This window comes from Sander lucioperca, chromosome 1, assembly GCF_008315115.2.
Source record: "Sander lucioperca isolate FBNREF2018 chromosome 1, SLUC_FBN_1.2, whole genome shotgun sequence".
Lineage (NCBI taxonomy): Eukaryota > Metazoa > Chordata > Actinopteri > Perciformes > Percidae > Sander > Sander lucioperca.
In genome coordinates this window covers 52,626,764-52,652,948 of record NC_050173.1, presented here as the reverse complement: position 1 = coordinate 52,652,948, position 26,185 = coordinate 52,626,764, and the positions used below count along the sequence as shown (strand labels likewise).

At 40.9% G+C, this 26,185-nt stretch overlaps 1 protein-coding gene across 5 annotated transcripts in view; it reads left to right on the top strand.

Moving 5' to 3' along the window:
* The window catches only part of il1rapl2 (interleukin 1 receptor accessory protein-like 2), a 574,476-nt gene that overhangs the window by 452,456 nt on the left and 95,835 nt on the right, over positions 1 to 26,185 (top strand). For all 5 annotated transcript variants that reach the window (XM_031280024.2, XM_031280023.2, XM_031280026.2 and 2 more), the window contains one exon: positions 24,666 to 24,740. In XM_031280024.2, the coding sequence (XP_031135884.1) occupies positions 24,666 to 24,740 (75 nt within the window). The remainder of the gene's footprint in view (positions 1 to 24,665; positions 24,741 to 26,185) is intronic.

Here is a 26,185-nt window from a genome sequence, read left to right as displayed (position 1 = left end):
TCATTTCATTAAAAAGCTTTCATAATATCTGCCTGCTGGCGATGAATAATTTTACAATTTCGGTCTGTGCCTTCTTGGCTCGGTCTCCTTTTCATATAACTCCTCTCTTCTAGTAGCTGCTTCTTCCCTCCCTGTATTTCCTTTACTGAGCATACAGATAAGTGAACATGAAACATCATTATGTTTTTCACTCTTTTACAAACACAAATTATACACCCCTCGGCTAAGCAATGCATATTTCCTCAGCATGTTTTACACTCCCATATGCGAGGATCTACACACACACACACACCATCATCGTATGAGCTACTCATGTCTTTTATTTATTGAAAATAAGCAATGAGAGTTGCAAATGTTCGTTTCAGACAGTAGTCAGACATACAGTGTCACGCTTACATTGCAAATATTGCCACAGTGTTTCGTAGTAACTATGTTCATACACTACTCATTTGTTTTTGTCAAATAGATTTTGCAGAAAACATAATTGCTGCATGAATGGATGTTCTCTGACAAGGTTTTTTTTGAAGTGCTATTTTTATGTACTGCAATAAGGAGGGGTGTTTATTGAATGTACAAAGGAATATTTAAACAGAACTAACTCACTGAATCATTGTTGTCACCGCTGGGATACAGAGGACATTACTGTTGTTAAAAGCTTACCAAGACAGCAAAACCCACACAAAAACAATCATGAAGTGATAGCTGTGCTGCAAATAGGTGGCTGCTGAGTTATTAAACTTATAAACAGAGCACTTATAGTCCAACATTACTACTGAGCTGGCAGAATCGGAACAGTAAAATGACCAACTGTACGTATCCAAAATTAGTTTAACACTGAAACGATTGCTTAGTTTGGAAGAAAATGAATGAACTATACATAGTCAGTGATTACAAATCTATTAACTCAACATAACGATCGGAATCAGCAAAGTGAGTTGTGATATCCAGCTCTAATAGAGAGGAAGGATAGTGGGTCTTCATATCCTGAGATCCTCATGTAGCAACAAAAGCACTTTACTTAAAGGTGCCGTAGGTAGGATTGTGAAGATCCAGGACTTAGCCAAAACATTTGAACGTCGACAACTTCTCAGTCCCTCCCCCCTTTCTGCTAAAGCCCAAACGGTCTCCTAAGCCCCTCCCCCCACAAGGGAGAGCTGTGCACGATAGGAAAACTATCTCCAGCTCGTGCACGGGGAAGGGGGAGGGGAAGACGCTATGAAATGCGTGTGCCTGAGCAGTGATTGACACGCAGTTTCAGCAAATATGACAGAAAGTTAGTTTTATAAGGCTTACCTACTGCACCTTTAAGTCAAAGGAAAGACAATAATGGATATTTTCGACAAAACAAATGAGCTACATTCTCAGTGAATGTTTTGCAGATCTGTCCAGTATGTACGTTCTGCAACTTTACAGATACGCTCATTAGTAATGTCCCATTATTTAGTTTCGACAAAAACATGACCCAAGTGGCATTTCTGTATGTTTCCACCCATTTCCAATGACATCACTCCATTGAGTTGGTGTTATCAGTGGTTATCAGCCTCCCAGATATGGCTTAGAAGGGGCCTGCTACACTTACTAGCAGGTTCAGAAGGCCGTTATCTATTCATATGTTAACAGCGTTAGCGTGGACCTCTGGGCGTCACTTTTTAACGCTCTGGGAGTCCCGTTGCGATATCAAACGAAACGAATGTGACTTGGCTGGTTTAGGCAACAAAACTACTTGTTTAGTTTTAGGGAAAAAAATCATGGTTTGGGATAAAATACCTACGTTTGTGTGTTTGTTAAGAATAGCATTATGTTTTTCACTCTTTTACAAACACAAATTATACACCACTCAACATGTTTTACACTCCCAATATGCAAGGATCTACCCGCTCGCACGCGCACACACACACACACACACACACACACACACACACACACACACACACACACACACACACAGAAAATACACACCCAAAGCCATATAACCCACAGGGATGTGGAGCATCTGACTGTCTTCAATTCTTTCTATTCACAGATTCAGTTTTATTGAACTTTGACAGTGAAATACAGAACGCGCAGAACTGAGGACTGTTGGCAATGTTTTCAAACAAACCTCACTTAGGAGACTGGGGTTCATGTCCCGTTCTTGTCCCACATGTCACAGAAACGTACATTTTGTAACCCCACCCATGATCTTTTCCTAAACCTGTCCCGTTCTTGTGCCGCATGTCAGTTAAACCTACATCCCGACCCAGAGCGTCAAAAAGTGACGCCAAGAGTCCCGACCAAGCGCGTTTAAATATGACGCCAAAGGGCTACACGCGTGTCCCGAAGGCGTTAAAGGTGCTCTAAGCGATGTTGGGTGACGGCACTTCTTGTTGACGTTCAAAGTATTTTCAAACAAAATGAAGCTAGCTCGCCCCTCCCTCATCCCGTCCCCTCTCCCTCCCTTCCGTGCTTCTGCGCACTAACCCCCCAACCCCAAATCCTTCTTGTCTGTTATTGGCTGGAACGCTGAAAGACTTATGTTTGGTGGTGCAGGTTGGCACAGATTGTTTTTGTTGCTGTTTGTGGAGCCTGGGCTGTCTACAGAGACCGCGATTTTTGTTGTGTTGTGTTCAGGGGACAGGCAGCTTGCGGATAGTGAGATGTTTGCTGTATGTGACAAAAAATGTTGTAGCCTAAAAAACGCGTGACATCGCTTAGAGCACCTTTAAATAGTGACGCCAAGGGTCCCAACCCCGAGCATCAAAAAGGGACGCCAAGAGTCGCGACCAAGCGCATCTAAATATGGCGCTAAAGGAGACTTTTTGTATCAACAACAAACGCCTAAGGCACCTGACCAAGCATCACTTTTTGACACGATGGGAGTGAGAATGTGTTGCTCACCCGGCCACCGTCACCTGGCAGCGACTCCGTTCATCTGCATGTAGCGTGTAGCATGCCCGTCATGCAATAGCACAGGGCCAGTTAAATCGGCAAAGTTTCGTCTTAATTGATTAGACCTCAGCCACATTGTTAACAGTCGCGACAGAGTGTGGCTGGTGTGGTTTTTTTTTACTCTGTAAGTCTGTCTGTGTATGTCAACGCCGTCACAACCAATGTCGCTGCTGTTGCTAGCTAGCTAGCTAATTAATCTGTAGTATTGATATAGGCCATAGCTCTGTGCTGCTAACAGTTGCACCAACAGTGTACAATGAAGAAACCACGTTTTCTGACAGAGAAAGATAGCTAGCCATTCCTGCAGTGGACATTTGATTTATAGTCATGAGGGAAGGACATAAAAACTTGATGAAACGTTTTAATTTGACAAAGAATTTGAAAATGCAGGATTTTTTTTAATGTATTTGGCATAGAACAAGAGATATATGAACAATTGACATAGGGAAACAGGATTAAAGAAACACTGGGAAAATGCATTTTTCACTTCATGGGGCCTTCAAAATGTCAGAACATTTAAGCCATGACCTTTGACCTCTTTACCTGTCAGCATGGTGACTTGAACCTGTATCGATCTGTTTGGGGCCATATGTTTATATTTGTGTCAACTGTTTTCAGCATATCGTCCATACCACCTAATGCCCGATTGTTGGTACTGCAGTGATGATTTAAATCTGTACACACAGTAACACACACTCAAATACACACCTTTTAATGAAACGTACCCAGATATCAACAGCAGTAAACACAGCTAGAGCCACTTGACAGAGTTCAGACCCCCTCTGTACCTTGGGGGGGGGGGTGTGTGTGTGTGTGTGTGTGTGTGTGTGTGTGTGTGTGTGTGTGTGTGTGTGTGTGTGTGTGTGTGTGTGTGGGTCCCTCAGAGCTTGCTCAGTGCTCTTCACAAAATGACCTCAGGAGTTGTGGGTGCAGACATTTGGGAGCCTTGCCAGCCTAACAGCTCTCTGTTCATACATTACAGTATCACTCCGAAACTCATTCTGAACTTGTAATGTATCACTGGGGATGGCTGTGTGAGTTTGCACCCTTTGAGAGCCTTTAAAGTACTTTTGAAAACTTTCAGCTAGCTCATGCCAAGTAAATGTAATCTGCAGCCAGGCACATTAACAGAGAAAAACTTGATTGAATACTGATCTACATTTTGTTTTAAATTAATCAACTTTACTGTTGCCTTAAGGTAAATACAAAGACATGTACATTTTAAATATTTCTGTAAGTGTCTGCATCTCTGAACTAGATTTTATTTTTATTCATTTTAATTGGTTATTTATGACCAAAATCCAGCTTTACAATACATCTACATCTCTATTGTAAATGTTCATGATGTATATGTATGGCATCGCAATGTGTCCCCTGTCTCTTTCCTTTATTTCTGTGTGTATGTGGGTGTGGGTGAATGGGTGTGGAGGGGTAGGTGGGTGGGTGGTGTGTGTGTGTGTGTGTGTGTGTGTGTGTGCATGTGTTCTTTTCTCTATTTGAAACATATTGCATGATGACAGATGAATACAACATTGACCAGCAAGAGTATTAAATGGAATGGATGTCGGAAAACATGTTTTCTCGTTTAAACCTACGGGTTTGAATAATTACCCACCATGCATCACAGCAAAGTTGATACCTGGCCATGGGGACAGAATCCATTGATCAGAAAGTGTGTGTGTTTGTGTGGGTGATATGCTTACCTTGTTCTTTGGCAGCCACCTTTATCCTCATTAGGTGTGTGTGTGTGTGTGTGTGTGTGTGTGTGTGTTTTATCCCAAACCATGTTTTTCTTTCCTGTTTTTGTTGGAGACAGAGAAGTTGGCAAAGAGACGGTTACACCTGGATAAATGGACTTGTGTGGATACAATCATGGTAGTTAGGAACTTACAGCAGTTAAAGGTGCAGTAGGTAAGACTTATTAAACTAAATTTCTGTCATATTTGCTGAAACTGACCCTATGTTCCAGTAGAAGTACATAAATCATGTAATTTACAAAAGAATCCGGCTCCTCTGACACCACCTACAGTCTGTAGTGCGATTTGCAAAAATCCACAGCTCCCTGTTCAGATGCACCAATCAGGGCCAGGGGGGGTGTCTAACTGCACATCAATCACTGCTCATGGACACGCATTCATTTTCCCTTGTGGGGGGAGGAGCTTAGGAGACCGTTTTGGGCTTTAGCAGAAAGGGGGGAGGGACTGAGAAGTTGTTGATGTTCAAATTCTTTGGCTAAGTCCTGGATCTTCCCAATCCTACCTACAGCACCTTTAAACCGTATATACAATAACAGAGACTCAAACATCTTTGCTTTCTGCGTGCCTGCCTGTCTGCGTGTGTGCTCAATTTGCCAAGGGGGTTGTTTTAGTCATTGGAAACAATAAAAATATGTGAACTAAACTTCAAGAAGAGGTTATTGAAATAACGTCAGTTCGTTAAAGCCACAAATTGCAGCAGATTGCCACAACATTTCACCAAGAGTCAGCATTTATACCGTGCATCCAGTTTCTTTCCACAAAGATAAAAACTGAATGAATTGATAGGCAGGGGAGAGAGAGAAAGATGTTTCCTGTAACTCATCAAATGACAAGCTTTCCTCCGCAGTAAATTAAGTGCTATTTGATTCGGAAAAAGTCACAGATGAAGGTGTGTGTGTGTGCACATGAGGGTGACATGTACAGTTTAATGACCGCGTATGACCTCACTACAGACAGAAAGTGTGTGTGTGTGTGTGTGTGTGTGTGTGTGTGTGTGTGTGTGTGTGTGTGTGAGACTTTGTCACTGCCTAGACCCTGCTCAATCATTTTCAAAGTTCATTTACTCTCTCTCTTTCTGTCCCTGTTAATGTCTGTGTATAAATGAAAAATGTATTAATGATTGAATATGGCTCAGACAGTGGCAGTGCGTTGACTGATGGCGGAAAGAACAAGCTCATTATTAAAGGTCTTATCACCTCTCAACAGACGCAGTTACACACACACACACACACACACACACACACACGGACCTCACTTCTTGCTCAATGTCATACATGCACCTCACCTTTTTAAAAAGTTGTACAAGGACCTAGAGTTGAACACTCTAGGTCAATGTTACCTGAAGTGCCAAAAACAACACATCCTTATACCTAACCTTATAGGTCGATTTCGAAAATGACACATACAATCCTTGTATACACTGTAGTGCCGCAAGGTGGCGGTTTAATCATGTGACCGTAGTCATGTGACCGTTCTATTTGACGTAACAGGCGCTGTTTTAAACACACAGACTTTGTTAAATGAAACTAGGCAACAAAAATACTAATGTTAGGGTAAAACATCAGGGATGAGAAAAACTACTAAAATGAGGACATAATGTGACATCATGGACATGTTATGCGTTACGGAGTGTAGAACTCATAGGTAAAACTTCTTTCAAATTTCAAATTGACAGTTGACTTTTAGTTTCACACATACCGTAAGAGGGACAGATTCCATGTAAGGAGGTAGGTTTGGGTGGTGGATGGTCATTTTCATGCTTCCGATTCATGTCCATGTAAGCAGCCACGCAATGAATTCTGGTTGCGTTGCGACAGGTTTCGAGGGACGCTGCTCTCTCATTTGCAGAAAGCTGAGGTCCAGGCTACTTTATGCAAATCAGGGGTGTACAGCAAGCATTGCCGCCTCTAGAAACTCCCGCTAGCTAATGGCAAAACAAAGAAGTTCTCACTGGTATCAATAATGCCTTTAATTGACTACTATTTTGTGTCTCAGGCCGATGGGCTTTCTTGACTGAGTGTTAATTGTATGTGTCTGTTTGATGGCAGCAATTCAAGAAGTGTCTAAAAGTTGAAGATGCATTTCTTGACACTTTTAATGTCTTGACAGTTCTTCCACCTGCTCAACGTGAGCCTTTGTAATTGAGAGGGAGAGAAAACGCTCCGTAGCCTACACATCGCACAAAAGATAATTAGCTAAATCTCCATGGGTGGTTGAGCTGCCCCCAGCCCCTACACTGGAAATAGTGTGCGTTCCCATCCATGCTGTCGGTGGGACCAGCGGCAGTTAGGTAAGGGTCCCTTAACTGATTTAAATCAACTAATTAGAATCACTAACCATGCACTCTCACACACGCACATGCTGAGGTGGTGGTGGTGGCTTCAAGACGGAACTGTAGCGCTGCCAGCTGTGCCTCTTCGGGATGTAGTTGGTCAATACTGTATCGCATCTGCTTCTTGGCTATTTATATTGTCTTGATTTCCTCATTTTTCAATCATGTCATTTCTTCATTCTGCTCTCACAGTTTGCCGGTGTCATTTTACATCTGCCCGTGGGGGTATTTCAGCCGGTGACATGGAGAGACATCTCTGGAGTCACAGCCAAATGGATTTTCATTGTAATCGTCTGTAGAGCATTTTACCTTCTATTGAGCCTCAACAGCAGGCCTGGGTTGCAATTTCTGCTTTAAGTGCATTTCTTTCTGACAAAATCTTATTTTATATAAGAGAATCCATTTCATGATTCCATCACAGAACCTTTGCATTGTTGACGGTGTTCCATTTATTATATGTTTTAATGAAAAGACAAGTTGCATCTGAAGTCTCTACAGTTTTTCTGTGACTTAAAGTCCTCTCCCATTTGATCCATTTTAACAATCCCCTGGGAGGTTTAGATTTGTCACTTAACATAACTAATCAGTAAGTCTTAGTCTTGCATACACCAAAGACAGCAGTCTACTAGAGACACAGAAATGTGTCCAGCACTCCACCAAAACAGTCGGCCGTATTATTTTCTATGTACAACCCCCTCACCGGCAGCAGCTAGGTGCGCATTGGCACTCATGGATGGGCCGCCCTGCAACACTTTATGCCACTTTCCTATTTGCTCCCGTAGGAGCTCCACTTCTCTGCTCCCGTCGCAGCTTGACTTCCTCGCCTCACCTCTCACTGTCATTGTCTCTCATGTGTGGGGAAAAATGGAGACTAGTTGTTGAGGTCGAGAAATATCCCGAGCTATACGATCCACAATTCCGTTAATATGAAGAAAATGGCAAAAAAGATATGCCCCTGGTGAGCCAAAGCTCTGGAGATTAGCTCTTCAGGTGAGAAGTCTATTGTAGGTAGTGCATGTCCACACATGATTGTTGACGCACTGCAGCGTGACACTTCCTCGTGTTGGGTCGCTTGACGCACGTCATATGACACGCCGCGGCGCTGATGCAGCTGTGTGTTTTTAGCTTTAGGCACCCTTTAACAATGCTCAGTAAAAGGAAGATTTTAATCTAAGACATGAAATATTTGCAGTTTAAGAATATAGGGCTAAAATATAAACATATAGATTTGTGTAGACAGAAGTGCAAACCATTAAACTGAATGTAAACAGGACTGTAGTAAATATATATATGCAGGGTTGGAATGTAACTAAGAACATGTACTTAATGTACTTAAGTACAAATCTGAGGTACTTGTACTAAGTAGTCTTTTCTTTTCATGCCACTTTCTACTTCTACTCCACTACATTTCAGAGAGAAATAATATATATATATATATATATATATATATATATATATATATATATATATGTATATATGTATATATATATGTATATATATGTATATATATATGTATGTATATGTATGTATGTATGTGTATATATATATATGTGTATATGTATATATATGTGTGTATATGTATATATATATGTGTGTATATGTGTATATATATGTGTGTATATGTGTGTATATGTGTATATATATATGTGTATATATATATGCATGCAGGACTTTTTACTTGTAACAGAGTATTTTTACAGTCTGGTATTAATACTTTTACTTAAGTAAAGGGTTCTGAATACTTCTTCCACTACTGTATATATGCATAATGAGAAGTAATGCATATGTGCATACAGGTGTAAACAGTTTGTAACACAGACAGTAAGTGAAGTACATAAAGGTAAAGTGTCAGTATAATGCAAAGTGACAAGTGATGAGTTCAAGAGTTCGGGAGTCTGATGAGCCCGGTGGTGCGGAACCGTTTGTCGGATAATGTACTGCATTTACACGTGTTTTCTGCTAAAATACCTCAGCCCAATACATGCCCAGGTGATGTTCTGTGTACAGGACCTTGTGACATGATATTATATTGTGATGTTACAATCTCTCAAAACATTTTAAAGTGCTAGGCTGTGCGCTTGAGCCCGTTAAACTTGTTCACCTGGTAGCTGTCACATCCGATCTCATCAAGTGTTGTTCTTTTTCCTCTGCAAACCTCCCCTCCCTGCAGAGCCCTTCATTTTTAATTCATTTCTTCAATCATTCAGCTCTATGTGCACGACTTAAGGGAGAGCGCTTGTTTCCTCCATCAGGGTGTCCCTCCAGTGTGGCATTGCTCCGGAGCAGATGGCATTGGTGATAATGATCTACTGTCTGTGTGTGTGTGTGTGTGTGTGTGTGTGTGTGTGTGTGTGTGTGTGTGTGTGTGTGTGTGTGTGTGAGAAAAGAGAGAGGTGTAGTTTGGTTTCACCTCAGCACTTGCACCAGGCTCACGTTAAAGCCCATTGATTTCTCTCACACACACACACACACACACACACACTCGAGTGATCTTGCTTTACAGCTTTACACTGTGTTCCAGCCTCGGGGCTCTGGCTCTCTCCAAAGAGTTGTTGTTGCTCAGAAATAGGCCTATGTATATTTCACACAACACCAGATCATCATAATGACATTACCATAAAGCTGGACTTGCATCATCTCCGCTATGATTCAGCTTCCTGCTTCCAAGAGGCTATTTTTTTCTTTTCTTTTGCAGTCCAGAATGATTCACCCTTCACATTTCCTGCGTTGTTGGAATTACATCCAAGGATGTTTGTGTCTGCTTTGTGATAGCATTTAAATGAGGACATCATATTACAATAATACAGCTTGACCCTAACTCTCAAGCTACATGTCGGCCGAAAAACCTCGTACCTCCATATTTTGTCGTTTTTATTTTTTTGGATAAATCAATGCTGTTGGTCACCCTCTACGTCTCTGTGGGTTTTGCAAATATTTCACCAATGAAAAGTATTAAAAAGAGCATGTAACTAAATCCATAACGTCCTCAAACTGTCAGTGAAACCTCATAACTCCACTCCACCTCCATCTTGAATGAAGTGTTGAAAATAAACAGTGACAAGGTGATTTCGTCTGACTTCGTCTAAGGTAAATACTCAGATAAAATGTTCTCCTCAAATCATATCTTTTATCATTTCCTGAAAAATAACGATCTTGGACAGCAGCCTGACAGCAATGATGTGTGACATCAAATAATTATATAATTCTATTAGTTTTATGTTGGTAGAGTTTATCTTAAATATAATAAAATAACAATATTAGCAGGGCTTACTTTGCCCACTTTACCTTGGAATGTGGATGGTGGATGGATGTGACAGCAGATACAAATACATTTTCTCACCTAAAACAGTTCCAAAAATAATATCACCCAAGTGTCATCAACTGCATTGCATTCATGACATTTAATCTTCAAAACAATAGGCCTGTGACAACTTTTTGTTACTGTGAGGTCAGCCGTCACATTTTATGTTGGCATGATCGTGTTTGATTTGCAGTTATCAACTATTAAATCAATCGGCAATTGTTTTGATAATTAATTAATCGGTTTGAGTCAGTAAAAATTCAAAACAATTCTCTGATTCCAGTTTCTTTCTAAATGTGATTTATTTATTTTTTATTTTCATCCAGGACGACGTAAGATCACAAAGGTTTTGAAACATGATCACCCACTATCGAAATGACAGAAATGTTCTTAACCCTCCTGTTGTCCTCCGGTTAAATTTGACCCGTTTTCTATATATAGTTTCTATATACCCGAAATTTGGGTTTCTTTCAAACAAATTGTCAAAAGAAATAACGTGGATGGTTCCATACAACCATTACTCTTCACAAGTAAAGTAAATGATCAGTTCACTACTTTCATTGAATTTGGGTGTTTTATAAAATGTTATAGCATTGATAACAATTTAACAAAATGGATAAAAGAACATTGAAAAAGTGACAAATGTTGGAAAAAGCTTCAAAAACGTGGAAAGACAACAAAAACGTAAAAAGAAATGCAGAAAAAAACGTTGAAAAAAAGTGACTAAAACATTGACAAAAGTGACCTAAACTTTGAAAAAAGAGTTTTAATTTTAAATTTTGACCCAGAAAAACAAAAAGTTGCATGGTCGACGGGAGGACAACACAAGGGTTAAAAAGTTACTCATAAATATTCTATGAGACATAGAATATTTATGAGTAACTTTTTGCAAATATTTTGACTTCTTGAGGGAATACACATTTACCGAAGCACTTTGTCCGACATGAATGTGAGCGGAAATCTCCCAGCCATCGGGAATGCTGTGAGCCCTCACGGGACACTATGTCTACTGACTGTTTTATCAAGATTTCTCCAAATAATTCACCCAAAATGTGTCAATCAAAGTCCCCAGAGAGAGATAAACCAATCAGGGGCCTGTTGCACAAAACCAGGATAAGGGATGAAGCCGGGATATTCAAGTTATCCTGGATGAATTTAGCTTTGATTTGGTTGCACAGAAGCAGGTTGAATTAAACCCAGCCATGTAACCATGGAGATTTATTCTTTGCATCTAGCCTGCTCCAGAGCAGGCTAACAGCCAGGCTAAGAGCCAGGCTAACAGCCAGGCTAAGATTAATCCTGGAGTCTTATGTGTTAAATCAGCTGCCGCTCTGATCCGAAATAAACCTGTTTAACAGTTATTCCATTGTCTTCTGAATGTGTTTTGCTTTATTTTTATTAACATGCATTACTAGTCACTATTGCTGTCACAAGTTTGATTTAAATCCTACTATTGCAGTTGTTTGAATGGTAAGAAATGGTTGCACATGCACTGGAGATAAAGTGGGACAATGCGGACAATTTCCTCCGCTGCTTTCCCCGTGAATTTGTCCCGTGCAACGTGGAGAGGCAGGGGGATCCTCCCACACCGTGCAGCGGACTCTGAAGGAGACTTTTAGCGTCAATAACGACGACAATGGCACCTGACCAAACGACCGTATTTTACGAGATGGGAGTGGGAATGTGTTGGAATTCCACTATATCTTCTTAATCTTTTTATTTTGGTGCTGTCACGCATCTTGGAGCTTGGGAGTGAGAAAAAAACATGAATAATAGGCTATATTGTTTTACAGATATGCTTACAATGTGTATTGAAGTCACTTACTTCTTTTTCTAGTTTTTGTCCAGTCATGTTTGTTCTGTATTGTAGAAAGATGTTTAGAATTAGACACAGCTTATAGAGATTGGTGCATATGGTTGTAAAACATATTCTCGCATTATGAATAAGGGTTTGAAATTAAGCCTAGTCCTTAGGGTAAATTGCCTGAGGAACATGAATTCCCTCTACTCACTTTTAAGGCAAAGTGGGCTAAATAATAAAGCATTTATAGCTTTAGTGCTTTACAGGTTACTCAAAGACACTTTACAGTAAAACCAGCACATTTAGCACATAAAAACAGATACAGCAATAAAACCAACACATAAAACAAGCATATTAAAAGCAATTAAAACAACTTTGTAAAAATGTGGAGTGACTAGTAGTAAGTCGTAGTAGTAATAGACCCTAAGTAGATATTTTTAAATCCTTACCCATTCAGTCGGTCGCTATTGTCTGTTGGCCTTTTTCTCTCTGTCTGATAACAACAGCCGTATTTTCCTTTTTTATATTATATGTTTCACCTCCTCGTAACTTTCCATTAGAAGCTGCTGCACAGCGGGTGAAGCATATGCCGCACGCGTCTTCTCCATTTCTGCATCAGTAAATCTGTGATCGATACCGTGGTCTATTTAAGAAAGCCGTGAACGTGCACTTATCCCAGCTATCTACACCTGGCTTGACAGCTTCACCTTCTCATCCTGGCTCGGCAAACGTGCAATCGATTAAGCCGCGATGAGCGGACCACACTAAGTCAAGCTGCGCTTTTTCAGTTATCTTGGATTTCTTCATTCTACTTTTGTGCAACAGGCCCCAGGCGTATCTTTCCGTGCATTGATATTCTATGGTGCTCTTTACTGTGCTGTGTGTCGGAATTGTCCGGAAAACAGTGAGTGTACGTCATAAATATATACATATTATTATTTATTATGCTCCAGGCAATGCCCCAAAACCTTTTTCTAGTTAGCATTGTGTTGACTGTTCAAAGTGAAGCACAAGAGCTGATGATCTGCTCATACACGTCAATGACTTTGTGTTCATGTTGTCGTTATGCAAAAAACGAGGCGGCTTACTGAACAAACTCTCGAAAACAGTCTGCCTGTCACAATAAAATAAACGGAGACAGCTCACTTCAGCTGACTCACTACTCAATAGAAACTATCACAGCGTACAGATAAATACCCGTACACACACACACACACACACACACACACACACACACACACACACATGGGGTCACAGATAAAAACATGCATGTAGGCACGTGGAGCTACACAATTACATCTACAGTATATGCACACACACACACACACACACACACACACACACACACACACACACACACACATTTGCATATGTGTGGGAACCTTCTGTTGGTTTGCATTCATTCCATACCTCACAGCACATGTGCAAGCACACACACATAAACACACACACACATACACACACACACACACACACACACCTTTGAAAAGTGTTTTTAATGACATGTTAACTCCCCATCCCTTTAGAGGTTATAAATGATACAAACATTCACGCGTTACTTTGTAACGCGTTACACACAACACTGATCACATATCATAGGAAAATCCACCTTGTTTGGCTTCAAGTAGTCTTGCATTGCCAGACCTTCCTCCACAGCGCTGCGGAGGAGGGTCTGGCTAGTCCACACAGCATTCTGGGACGGGAGAAAAACGGGCTCTGGTTTATTGGCATTTCTTTAAACCAATCACAATCGTCTTGGGTGGCGCTATGCACCGCTGCAAAATAGCCTCGGGAAGGAACTTGTTTTGGTGGAACGTGTACATTCAAAAGTTGTTTTAGCCGTGCAACAAACTCAGATTGGACAGATAGTCTAGCTAGCTGTCTGGATTTACCCTGCAGAGATCTGAGGAGCAGTTAACCATAGTCCTCATTAATCCACCGGAGTTTAAAATTACAACAAAGAAAGTGGAAGGTAACAGGCAGAATTTCCGGCGGCACCAGAGCAATCCCGGAAGTGGAACATTGTGGATATAGACTAGGCTTCAAGTAATGCGTTTCTGTCTGAATTACCAGCTTACCAAACCAATCGGTGTCCGGTGAGTACTGGCAGCTGCGGGTGTAGTTTAGGTGTGTCTGAGACCATGGATGTGCGACGTTCAAAACAACAATATTCACATGCCAGGTATTTTTTTTTTTAAAGTGCCCGGCCATTTCCAAACAGTTTCCAATGACGGCTTCTTCGATGGTTCTGTGTAACGATCGATCTGGCTTGTCAGGTTACAAAAAAACAAGTTGAATGTAGGAAAAAGGGAGCTATAAAAGGAGAGATAGAAGTGATGAAAAGATAAAGGCTGTGAGGGATTCAGACAGAAATGAAAGACAAGGATAGCAAGCACTGTAACCAAATTATTTCTTTAGCTGGTTGATACAATCACTCGGTTATTTATCTGTTTAACATCAGAGCTTCACTCCGTATCCATTAATGGGACATTGTCGCTTAGGGTTGCTAACACAAAGCATCTGGCTATTTGTTTTGCACCAAACCAGTGAAATGATTTTAATTTCCCTCAGGGTTCCACTATCAGAGTGACTGATTTGCACCCAAAGAAAATTAGAATGTATTCTGAAAGGGAAAGAATGAGTCTCACTGTGAATAGGGCATGACATACAAGTCTAAATGTATCAGGACTAAACATAAATGTCTTCCGCTTCTCTGCTCTGCCAGACCTTTCATATTTCCCCAAAAGGTCGAATCAATTTGATGTACGGAATATAATATATCTGATTATGCACACTGAACAGCACCCAATATACACATTTTTTTCACTTGTTTTAAAGATAACAAGGCTGGCAGGGTTGTTTAGTCCAAGCTGAAAATGTCTGCCTAGTACCTCCTATTGATTTCTTTTCCTTGACTACTTTCTAGTTGTATACTTCCTTATGCTACTTGTGTTACTCTCTTCCACATCATTTCAAAGGGAAACATTGTTCTCTTTACTCAGGCTGCTCTCATGTTACTTAAAGTAAAGCACTGTAATTTCTATATATTCCACACAGTGACTGCGGCTGTATAAGAGCGCTCTGGATACACATAGGGAAGAGATCGGGGGCGCGGGGGGGGGTGTTGGATCATAAAACACAGGGCTTTTAAGCAGAGGAGCGGAGTTCGTGGTGCCAATATAGCTTGACTGCTATCTACCAGACCGGATGACCATGCAGATTTTGGTGCCTCATTTTGGTGCCAAATAAATGCCTGCGCTGCACTCTGGTGCCCTGAAACGCATGTTACAGGCAACGTGACGCTTGTCAACATTACATTTGGCAGCAGGTAACGTTAGCCTACCGTTAGCTAGTAGCTGGCTTAAACACGGTTAAAATACTGAAAGCTAAACAATCTGACATGTAACAGTAATTCACTGGAAAGGATCCAACACCGGGACATACAACAATCTGCAGCTAAAGACACAGTGAAGCCTAGCTACACGTGAGACCCCATGGCCACTAACAGAGTCGCAGTTGTCAGAGAAACAACACCAGTGGGATTTAATGATGCGTACAACTGCAACGCGTAAGCTCATGGTGCATACAATGTTGTTGTGAAGTACCATTCTGCCATCTAGTGGTTCCTTTTTGTATCATTTAACAGCAGTTGACTGGTGAAATTGTTGTAAGTTATTGTAAATATATTTTAAACGTTTCATTTAAATTTGACCATATGGCCTCAGCAATAAACAAGCTGTTCTTTATTGTCACAGACTGTCGTTTATTGAAATGACCAGAACCGAAACCTCACGGTGAACGGTACCCGGCTCACAGCAACTTTTCTTGGCTAAATTTAACTGTGGTGACCGCTAAACGTAACTATCATGTGACCAGTTGGCGGTCGCCTAATTTCGTAGGATATCATATGAATTGGAATGCATACGTTTTCGTACAATATCATACGAACCCCTTTTATGAAAATGCGTTGTTTTACTTCTCTACAATTTTTGACTGCTGTAGTTACTTGAAATAGGATTGTACTTATTAAACATTATTAAATATGTTGCACTGTTATACGTTAAAGTACAGTTATAAGGCAGAGTGTATCTAGCTACCTAAAGTTGGCTAGTACCATAGACTTCTGGTCATACCAGACCAGGTAAGGCTGTAGCAGCAGAACCCCTAAATGTGCCCTCTTGAGATTTTGACCACTAGTCGTACTAATAGGTGCAATGGGCCTCATTCACCAACCGTTCTTACGAAGAAATGTGTTCTTAAACCCCACTTACGCACTTTTTACAAAGATTCTGACATTCACTAATGTTTTCTTATCTTGGATTTGTTCTTAGCTAAGAACAAAATCTACGAACACTCAAGAGCACTCTTACGCACATTTGAGTGAGGACAATTTGCTCCAAATAATTGGTTACTGCATTTTATTTAATTCTACAGTCGTTTACAATGATAGTATTGTACTGTAATGTATTTCTGATCATTTGTTGAAAAGAAAATCATAGTAGAGGTCAGTGACTCGAGTCTGTTCGGTGTGTTCCGTGCGCCGTCGTCCGTCCAAGGAGCTGTTGGCCTTCATTTTGGCCGACCTGACATGTTGCGTTGCAGAGACTGCAAGCTTGTTTAAGGTAAACAATGCAAATTACTTTCTTTTTTTAAATCATTCAACATATTTGCTAGACCTCAAAGATGCACATAGACAAACAGATCTTTGTTTAGAGGAAACTCCACACTTAAAAACGGTGTTGTTTGTGAACCTGAACAATGACTGAGCACAGTTTTTCATTCTCCAGCAAACTAATCACTTCTGACAGGTTTAATATAGAGCCCTTTTTCTTGCGTGAGTGCCTATGACAGCCTTTATGAGTTTATACTTTCTGCAAAATGTCTCTCGAATGAGATTTAAAAACTCTCCCCACTGTGCCAAGATAAAAAGTAACGTGTCAAAGGTCAGACGAGACAAAGTGTGATAGTTTCACTGGACAGATGCCTAATATGCTAAGGTCATTCCATTTGCAGTACAAAACATTCTAGGCCACACAAAAGGAATAATTAACAACGTCATACTGAGTAAATTATATCATTGTGGATATTTGAAATGTTAACAAATGTCTTCTTGTGTTCTGTTCCCCATGCTGTGAATCTTACGGTCATGCGATTTCAAAATGTAAATGTAAAAAAAAAAAGGTCACATTTGGTTTGACATGCAAGCTGTGTTCATTCCATCTGAGGAGATAAACAGTGCAATGAGACAGTGTTTGTTTTGATCTAGTTGGAGCACCTGGTGAGCTAAAATGATCAGATCAGGACGATTCAGATAGCGTCAACGTGTGCTTAAATCACAGAAAAGTTACTCAAATGACTTTCATATAAGCTCATATCTGATGGCACACACACACACACACACACACACACACACGCAAGTTCAATAAATTGCCAGACTTATATTCCCTGTTACGATTGCAGTAGGAGATAAGAACTAAAACAAAATTTGACTACTCTCTGTAAGGTCTGTCTAGTGATTATCCAGTGATCTGTCTGACCTAATGTGCTGGAGTGCACCGCACTACCTAACTGAAAAAGGTCAAATATCATCCGATACTGAAATTATAAAGCAGCTCTGCACTGAGACAATTGCAGCTACTGAGTCTTTGTACCGTAATGTGGTGTTGGTAATTCATTTGTCAGTTACACATAGAGGGTGTGTTGTGGGCAGTGGCTAAACCTGACTGTAAAAATGTAGCTACACTGTATGCATGTGTGACTTCTGATGTGCTCCAGCAATGCATGCTGATTTTACATTTTGATGCTATCACCACCCAGGACCCTTGCATTTTGACTAAAGGCAGTGACACACCAACCTGATAATCGGCCGTCAGACAGCCTGGCGAGGTCAGTGACTCAGTCTGTTCCGTGTGTTCCGTGCCGTCGTCTGTCCAAGGAGCTGTCGGCCTTCATTTTGGCTGACCTGACATGTTGCGTTGGAGGGCGAGCAGTCGGACTCCGTGACTAATCTGATTGGTGGAGTGCTAACCCGGAAATAACGAGCGGGATGAGCGTGACTAACGCCTCCCAAAATCTGACGAAAATCTTTTAAACTGACCTTTGTCGATCTGAAATGAAGACAGATTCGGTGAACTATCTTCGTAAAACATGAGATCGTATTCTGAACGAGCCGCCATTATGCCCGGTTGAAAAATCTGGGAGCAGCCAGACCCATGTGACGCGTTCGTCCAATCAGCCGGTTTTCATTTTTTGGGTCGTTGGAAAAAAAAAAAGTCGTTGAGTCTTTGATTTTTTTAAAGATATTTTTTAAGGTATTTCATGCCTTAATTTAGACAAAAAAATGAGAGGAAACAGTAGACAGAGGGGAAGACATGCAACAAAGGGCCCAAGGCTGGACTCAAACCCAGCAGCTGCGGTTAAGACTGAGCCTTAATAGTATGCACCCTATCCCGGTGAACTACCGGGGCGCGCCCTTAAGGTGGCACTTTTTACTGGCCCAGGAACAATTTAGTTTGTGTTGCAATAATTCAGACTTCCGAGTCATGGTGGTCACTAGTCGCAATATTTGGACTTGGGATAGAAATGTGTTGTCGTGGTATATGCATTAAGCACAAATGTGCCACTTTATTCCCAAATATTAAAAGAAAAAAAACTAGAAATGATCTTGCGATGGGATCACACACCAGCCGCGACACCAAATTGCAGGGGCTTAAAGTTGGTGCCCCTTTCCTACTTCCTACCCCCATACTCTTGGCACCATTGCTGGGACAACATCCATTTTCGAACTTAACCTTCATTTTGAGCTCAACTACACACCTGTAAGGTTTCATGATTGCGATGCTATTGAGGGTACAAAATCTGGCCGCAGACATATAAACACCTGGCCAAGTACTCAAAACTGTCTCCGTGTTAGTTCCCGCTACAGTAGGTGTCTCCATGACCACATTTTACCATGATGACAATAACTTAGTCACGTTTGTGTCCACTTGATAAAAGTCCATTAGTCACTCTACCTCAAGCTCTGTTTTTGTCTCCATCAACTCCTGAAGGGAAATATCTGGCACGTTAGCTGCTGAATTCTCCAGTATGTTCACCAGATAGTTACCAACTTTGTCTGTCTGTTGTTTAGTGCTTGGCATGTAGTGTACAGTGGGTTTATCACAGTTTGTTTGCTAAAAACATGGAAACAATGCTGAGAGAGCTGTGGGAGTGAAAGATGCTGAAAATAATTCTAAAATAGTTCGTCACTACGAGCCACCTCCTTCACATTATACAACATTTTGTTTTGTTATAGCTTTACATTCATTTGCTAATTGTGTCATTCCAGTTATACACTAAAGCCGAAAAATCAGCAGATGCTCTGTACTTTGTCGAAAGGTAACCTTCTTTTGTGGCATTTCTCCTTTTCCACATTTAAAACATCTTCTTTGCGCCATCTATTCGAACATCAGAGAGTCGCACAGCAATCATTTACAACGCCCACACAGTAGCTGTGTTGTCTAATCGTTGTTGTCTCGTCGCATTTAAACTTGTTGTCTCAGACCAAGCTGGGGCTTTGCATAATCTTCACAGACCCTCAGATACGGTAGACCTGCAAAGCCATAATAAAGGGAGCTGCAGCGTTTACTTCCTGTGAATCATTACTTCCTGGGACTGTTTGGTTGAAATCAGCCAATGCCTTTAACATGCAGACAGACATGCACATACATTTCCATATCAACATGCTGTCATTTTCAAGACGAGCAAGAATTATGAACAGTTCAAAGTGTGTGTGTGTGTGTGTGTGTGTGTCTTTGTGAAGCTGTGTGCTAAAAGTAAACAGCAGCCCCATCATTATCATCTATTCAGGACACACCTTTTGATATTCAGATTCAGTTTAACACAGACCCTCAATTTCTCTTCTCCTTTAGAGAGAGCTGGCACGTGTGAATTAATGGCACATGGTGTTGGTTAGGGCTATTGGAACGAATTCCGAAACTCGAACATAATTCAAATGTGATGATTTTTTTTTAATATATATATAAATAGGTTGGCTAACGTTAGCTAATCTCCCTCTTCTCATGTCACGTCTGATGAACAATAAGTTACGGGAGTGAGAAACGCACGGCATTGTGAGCTAACGTTACGTACCAAGTAACATTAGTAAAGGGGGGAGTGACAGGCTGCGGCTTGCAATCGGAAGAAGGATGGGAAATAGTTTTAACATGACTTTAAAATCGACTTCCACCGAGCCAAAATGCTTATGTTATCAATAGTTAGCTCGTTCTGGTTTCCTAACTGCATCGCGAGTTATAGGAGCTTAGCTGGGAGCTTCATGGAGACAGCTAAGGTTAATGTTAGCTGCCCTACAGCTGTCAGTTAGCTTCGACTTCATATATTACCTTCTAAAATAGTAGTGACAGCACCGTTTAGCTTAGTTATCAATGCCGTTATCATCGTGGCTAACGCTGTTGTTACTTAGTTTATGACAAATTGATTTGGCTGTGCTTACTAACATTATGTCATTATGCTAACCGAGCACCGTTAGCCTTTACAACAGAGAGCTTCAATACACTTGTTAGATAATGTTTTATGACTTTTAGGGACTTTTTTTTTTTTTTTTTTTTTTTTTTATGATTTTCTCTGTTGATTTGGCTTTGTCGCTGTGTGCTTGCGGTGGAAAATGAATGTGAACAGAGAGAAATGCAATGCGCCATGACGTAGATCCCCTTCAAGGACAGGCTAATGTTGGAAGTCCCTCTAGTGGACAGAACGTGCAACAACAACCACATGCTTATAGTGGCATTGACAATTCATAAGCCTGAGTAGTGTAGTACATATTAATAACAGGCTGCATTTGAACATGAATATTCTAATATTATTCAAATATTTAAAAAAAAATAACAAATAAAATGCGAATGGTATTCTAGAAGAAGACTGACAGCTCTAGTGTTGTTATATCTTGTGTTGTGACAGATTTTTGCTCAGTTTTCAGTATGTTTGTACCTACAAACCAGTTGGAGAAAGTGTCCAGTAAGGTCCAAATGGTACACAATAATGCTGTTTACAGTGCTAATGGTATTAGTAGAACTTTCTTTTCTCCTGGAGAGACTTTCTTTTTATCAAAAGACCTAACACAAACACAAAACAGTAGTGCAGACTTTTCAGTAGGATCTGTTAGGCGTGTCACTTGATAAAGACACGGACGTATTTAGGAGAGACGCACTGCACCACTACTTAATCACTACTGACATAGCTCCTACTGTGCCTCCGTCTCACTTTGACGCAGCCAAGTTCACAAAATACCAGGCAGGCAAAAATACTAAGGCTGTGCAATTAATCGAATTGTGATCGTGGAAACAATGTAATCCAGAAAAATTATTGTTTTGCACATTACTTTTTGCAAGTAAAGTCTTATTTTGTCTGACACGTGCACTTCCCCCCTACCGAAGGCTAAACTTACTCAGCCAACATTTGAAGATATTTTGATAATATTTATTTTAAGGAGAATTCAAAAAGTTCAAACAGGAAAAGTATTAAGGGAAATTTCACAGTTCAATTTTTCCATAATCGAGGAGCCCAAGTGTACACCCAACAAAATTACTTATAACCTAAAGCCTTAAAAAGCCATGCAGTGTGTTCTGCCATGCAATCAAATCTTAAAACCCAATTTTCCAACACAATAAGCTTGGACTGATTTAAAAGTAACACAGACAAATTTCCACATCTACTGTATTCTTTTTACTAGTTATACAGTATGAGTGTTTACTCTTGCTCTGAAAGGCAGCAACAACTAAAGGCCTACCTTAGATGAGAATGGTAAGGGAAATAATGACGAAGCAAAGAAGAAAGGAAAGGGATAGGGTGGGGATAGAGAAAATAACTGGAGGAGTAGGTCTAGGTGAAGGGTTGTCTCATTAATCTCAAAAGGGTGCAGCAGTCCCTTCAGAATGCAAATTAAACTATCAGTCTTATCAGAGATACAGAGAGAGGGATGGAATGATAGTGGTATTGACAGGGTTATTGGGGTACAAGGTGGAAAAGAAAAACGGTATCTCCGGGGAATGTTAATGTCACTTTGAAAAAGTTACAGAAAGAGCATTTAGACCAACATGGGAAACTAGGTGGGCTAGGTGTGCATAGTCTGCAGCGGACCTCAGGCGGTTTTGCAGGTATTTGGTCAAAAGCCAGAGTATCTGACAAATTAAGATTTTGACCGAATGATGGAGCTAGATGAAAAAATCTAAATTTGTTACAATTCATCTCAAGGGGAACATGAATTGTACTGCATTGCTTGGCAAACCATCCAATAGTTGTCAAGTCATTTGAAAACTACAAATGTCAACATCATGGTGGAAAGAGGAAAAAGTCAGAGGATCACTGAGGTCATTAGGATTCATCTCCAGGGGCCAACACATTCTTACTCCCAGCGCGTCAAAAAGCAACGCTTGGTCAGGTGCCTTTGGCGTTTGTTACTGACACAAAAAGTCTCCCTTAGTGTCAAGCCCTCTGGCATCTTATTCAGAAGCGATTGGTCGGGACTTTTGCCGTCACTTTTTGACGCTCTGGTTCTGGACGTACGTTTAACTGACATGTGGCACGAGAACGGGACAGTTAGGTTTAGGAAAAGATCGTGGGTGGGGTTTCAAAATGTACGTTTCAGTGACAAGTGGCGCATGAACAGGACAAAAACCCCAGTCTCCTGGGTGTAAGTTCTGTGTTGTTTGACCCATCCCAACCTACCTCCTTACGTGGATTTTAGGTCTTTCATACTACTCGCTACTGTCACTCTTAAAGGTGCAGTAGGTAAGCCTTATAAAACTAACTTTCTGTCATATTTGCTGAAACTGACCCTATGTTCGAGTAGAACTACATGAAGCAGGTAATTTAAAACAAATCCGGCTCCTCTGGCACAACCTACAGCCTGTAGTGAGATTTGCAAAAATCCACAGCCCCCTGTTCAGATGCACCAATCATGGTCAGGGGGGGGGTGTCTAACTGTGTGTCAATCACTGCTCATACACATGCATTCATTCTCCCTTGTGGGGGGAGGGGCTTAGGAGAACGTTTTGGGCTTTAGCAGAAAGGGGGGAGGGACTGAGAAGTTGTTGATGTTCAAATTGTTTTGCTAAGTCCTGGATCTTCCCAATCCTACCTACAGCACCTTTAATACTACATAATCTTACAGCGTCAGTATTTGACAAGTTGGGAGTATGAACGGGTTGCATGGGACCATAAATGTCTGTACAAATGTCTTGGCAGTCCATCATGTAGATGTTCAGATATTTCAACCTGGACCAAAGTTGTTGACCAAACCTCTGACATTGCCATCGCTAGAGCCAAAATGCTTGCACTAGTAAAGTGGGGATAGTTCTTTTTCTGTGCTATTTTCCGTCAAAGCCAATTTTATATTCACCTTGAATGTACAGACGCTGTACTGTATGTTCCCAGAATACCAGTCATCTTCACTACCGCGTATGTTTCTTGTTAAACCATCAGTATAGAATGCGATCGTCAGATGATCATTAGGAATTGGTAGACACCAGATATCAACTTCTCAATCCTGGGAACAGAACACATTGCATGTGCTGTAACACAGCCTTCAGAGTAGGATGGCAGTGCTGAAACACATCAGAGGATTATTAGAAACTTGGAGGTGGTGAGGAGAAAAGGTGTCGGACAGCAGAGAGCGTTGGTGTTCATAATCCAGTGAGGTGAAATCGAGAGGTGCTTCAAATGGAAGCAGAGAGTGACTGCTGGCCATCAAAGTTGAAAGGCCGTGAGTCAGCAAAGGGACAAAAAGAAATCATGAGGTGTGAGAAGCTGTGCGCTGAGCTGCCTCGGTGGCTGAGGTGGTGTCTCGTGGGTGCGAGTGTCAACGTGCTCCAGACTCTTTATATTTGGCTTTGTGGTGCAGGGCAGTGATCAGTTGGTGGAGCAAAGGCCAGCACTCTCCCTGGGTTTTTCTTTATAAAATAGTGTACTGTCTAGCTCTGTAGCCACATTGCAACTTAAATCTTTTATATGTCACTCTCCAACTCTCTGAGCTCTATCTGTCTACTAATATACCTGGTTTGTGTGCTTTTATTCAGTTGACAGAAATGCTGGTACATTAAACTAAAGTTGTTGGCTTAATTTGTTTTGTTTGGATTGAAAAAAGACCTCCTTCTTGACACAACAAATTGCTACAGTAAACCCAATGTTCTAACTTTGCTAGTCGAGAATTAAGACATTCCTTCCTTTTGTTCTATTTAAGCCAGCCGTACATATTAGTATTTGGATGGCTACAATGGGTGTGTGTGTGTGTGTGTGTGTGTGTGTGTGTGTGTGTGTGTGTGTGTGTGTGTGTGTGTGTGTGTGTGTGTGCAATTTGAGAAATAAAGTGAATATTTACCTTTTCCTTTGTATTTTTTTTTTTTTTTTCAGATTTAAGACTTCTTTATGTGGGAATGATGAGCCCATAATGTCATGATATATGTTTACCAGACCAAAGCCCATTAGATTAAAACTTTCATACACTCCTTATAATCAACCTTGCCCCTGTATCTCTTTCCCTCTCTCTCACAGCTCTGCAGACCACTCAGCCTCCCAAGGTCCTTTTTCCCCCGCAGAGGCAAGACACCACGATAGAAATCACGCCTGGTAAGGACCAACAGCACTTCTCTATCTCTTTATTCCTAGGTTAAAGTGGTAATCCTGAAGGTCCTCGTTTTTAAAATGCTGTCACCATCTTTGGTGCAAAGTGCTCATTTCTGTGGTGTTTGTTCATGGTAACATCACCACGGACACTTCTATTTTTGCCCTGTCATAACAGAGATGGACAGCTTAAGTGCCTCTGTAGTGTGACATTCAGGCATAAATGAACACTAAAGCTGGAATTTTACTTGATGCAAGCGGTTAGTTGGAGTACTGCCGTAGAGATGCATATGTGCTACAAAGTTAAAAAACCTTTAACGCAAAATATAATTCCACCTTAATTCTGTGCATTGGAGAGGTGCCTCTGTTTTAACTTGCCAATGCTACACAGATTTGATGATGGTGATTTTTGTTCATGATGTTCCTGTAAGTGGAGCTCTTTTTTTGTCCCTTCAGTACTGATGCTAGCACTTTGCATCCTAACTACACATGTCTTCACACGTTTATGGCACCGGACCGTTGTCGAATGCATTATTGACTCTGAACAAGAGGTTTTCTGCATTGAAATCCCAAGTGGCAGACACCCAGTGATCAGAACAACGGAGCTCAGAGCTTATATGAACTAGTAAGGCAGTTGGAGAGCAAGAAATTTGGATCCGCTCCAAAATGTAATGGGTTCTTTCTTGGCCTATGCTACACACTTCCACCAAAGTTCATGAATATCGGGCCAGTAGTTTTTTCATAATCCTTATATCCATAATAATCCATAATCAAAACCGAACCAAAAACATAACCTCCTTGGCGTAGGTAGATATCAAGAACTTAACTACACTTAACTAAACATGTTTATTTGTAACTATAATGGATTAATATAAAGAGTATGGCTATATTAAGAAAACATAGGTACCATGCTCCAAGATGGGGCTCCGTTAATTCCAATGAAGGTTGCTAACCTCCCACAAACACCAAAACAATTCTTCGGGGCATTAACTTTTTTGGGCCCCCAGAGCATGGACATTAACAATCCTATCACTAGACAAGAACATTGGTTGAGTTAGGGAAGGATCATGGTTATGGCACATAAAGTATGGTTAAAGTTAGGCATCTGAAACACTTGATTATGTTGAATAAGTTTGAGCATCTAAAATAATTGGTTATGGTTCGGGAAAGATGGCGGCTATAACTGAGAGTATGTGAGAGAACATAAACATTACTTCCTGCATTGGCACTGAACATAGACATTGGACGAAAACCATGAGGTGTGGAACTGTCCAATATGGACGTCATTCTAATGGATAAAGGCCCAGCAGTTGCGTCTTGTGACTGTGTCGGCTAGTCTGGCTCAACGAATGTACATTGCTGGGATAAAGCCTGATGTCCGTGTCTCTCACGTGCCGGATGTTCCTCCCCTCTCGTTATCTCCGCTATCGGGGGTTACCACAGTTGGTTTA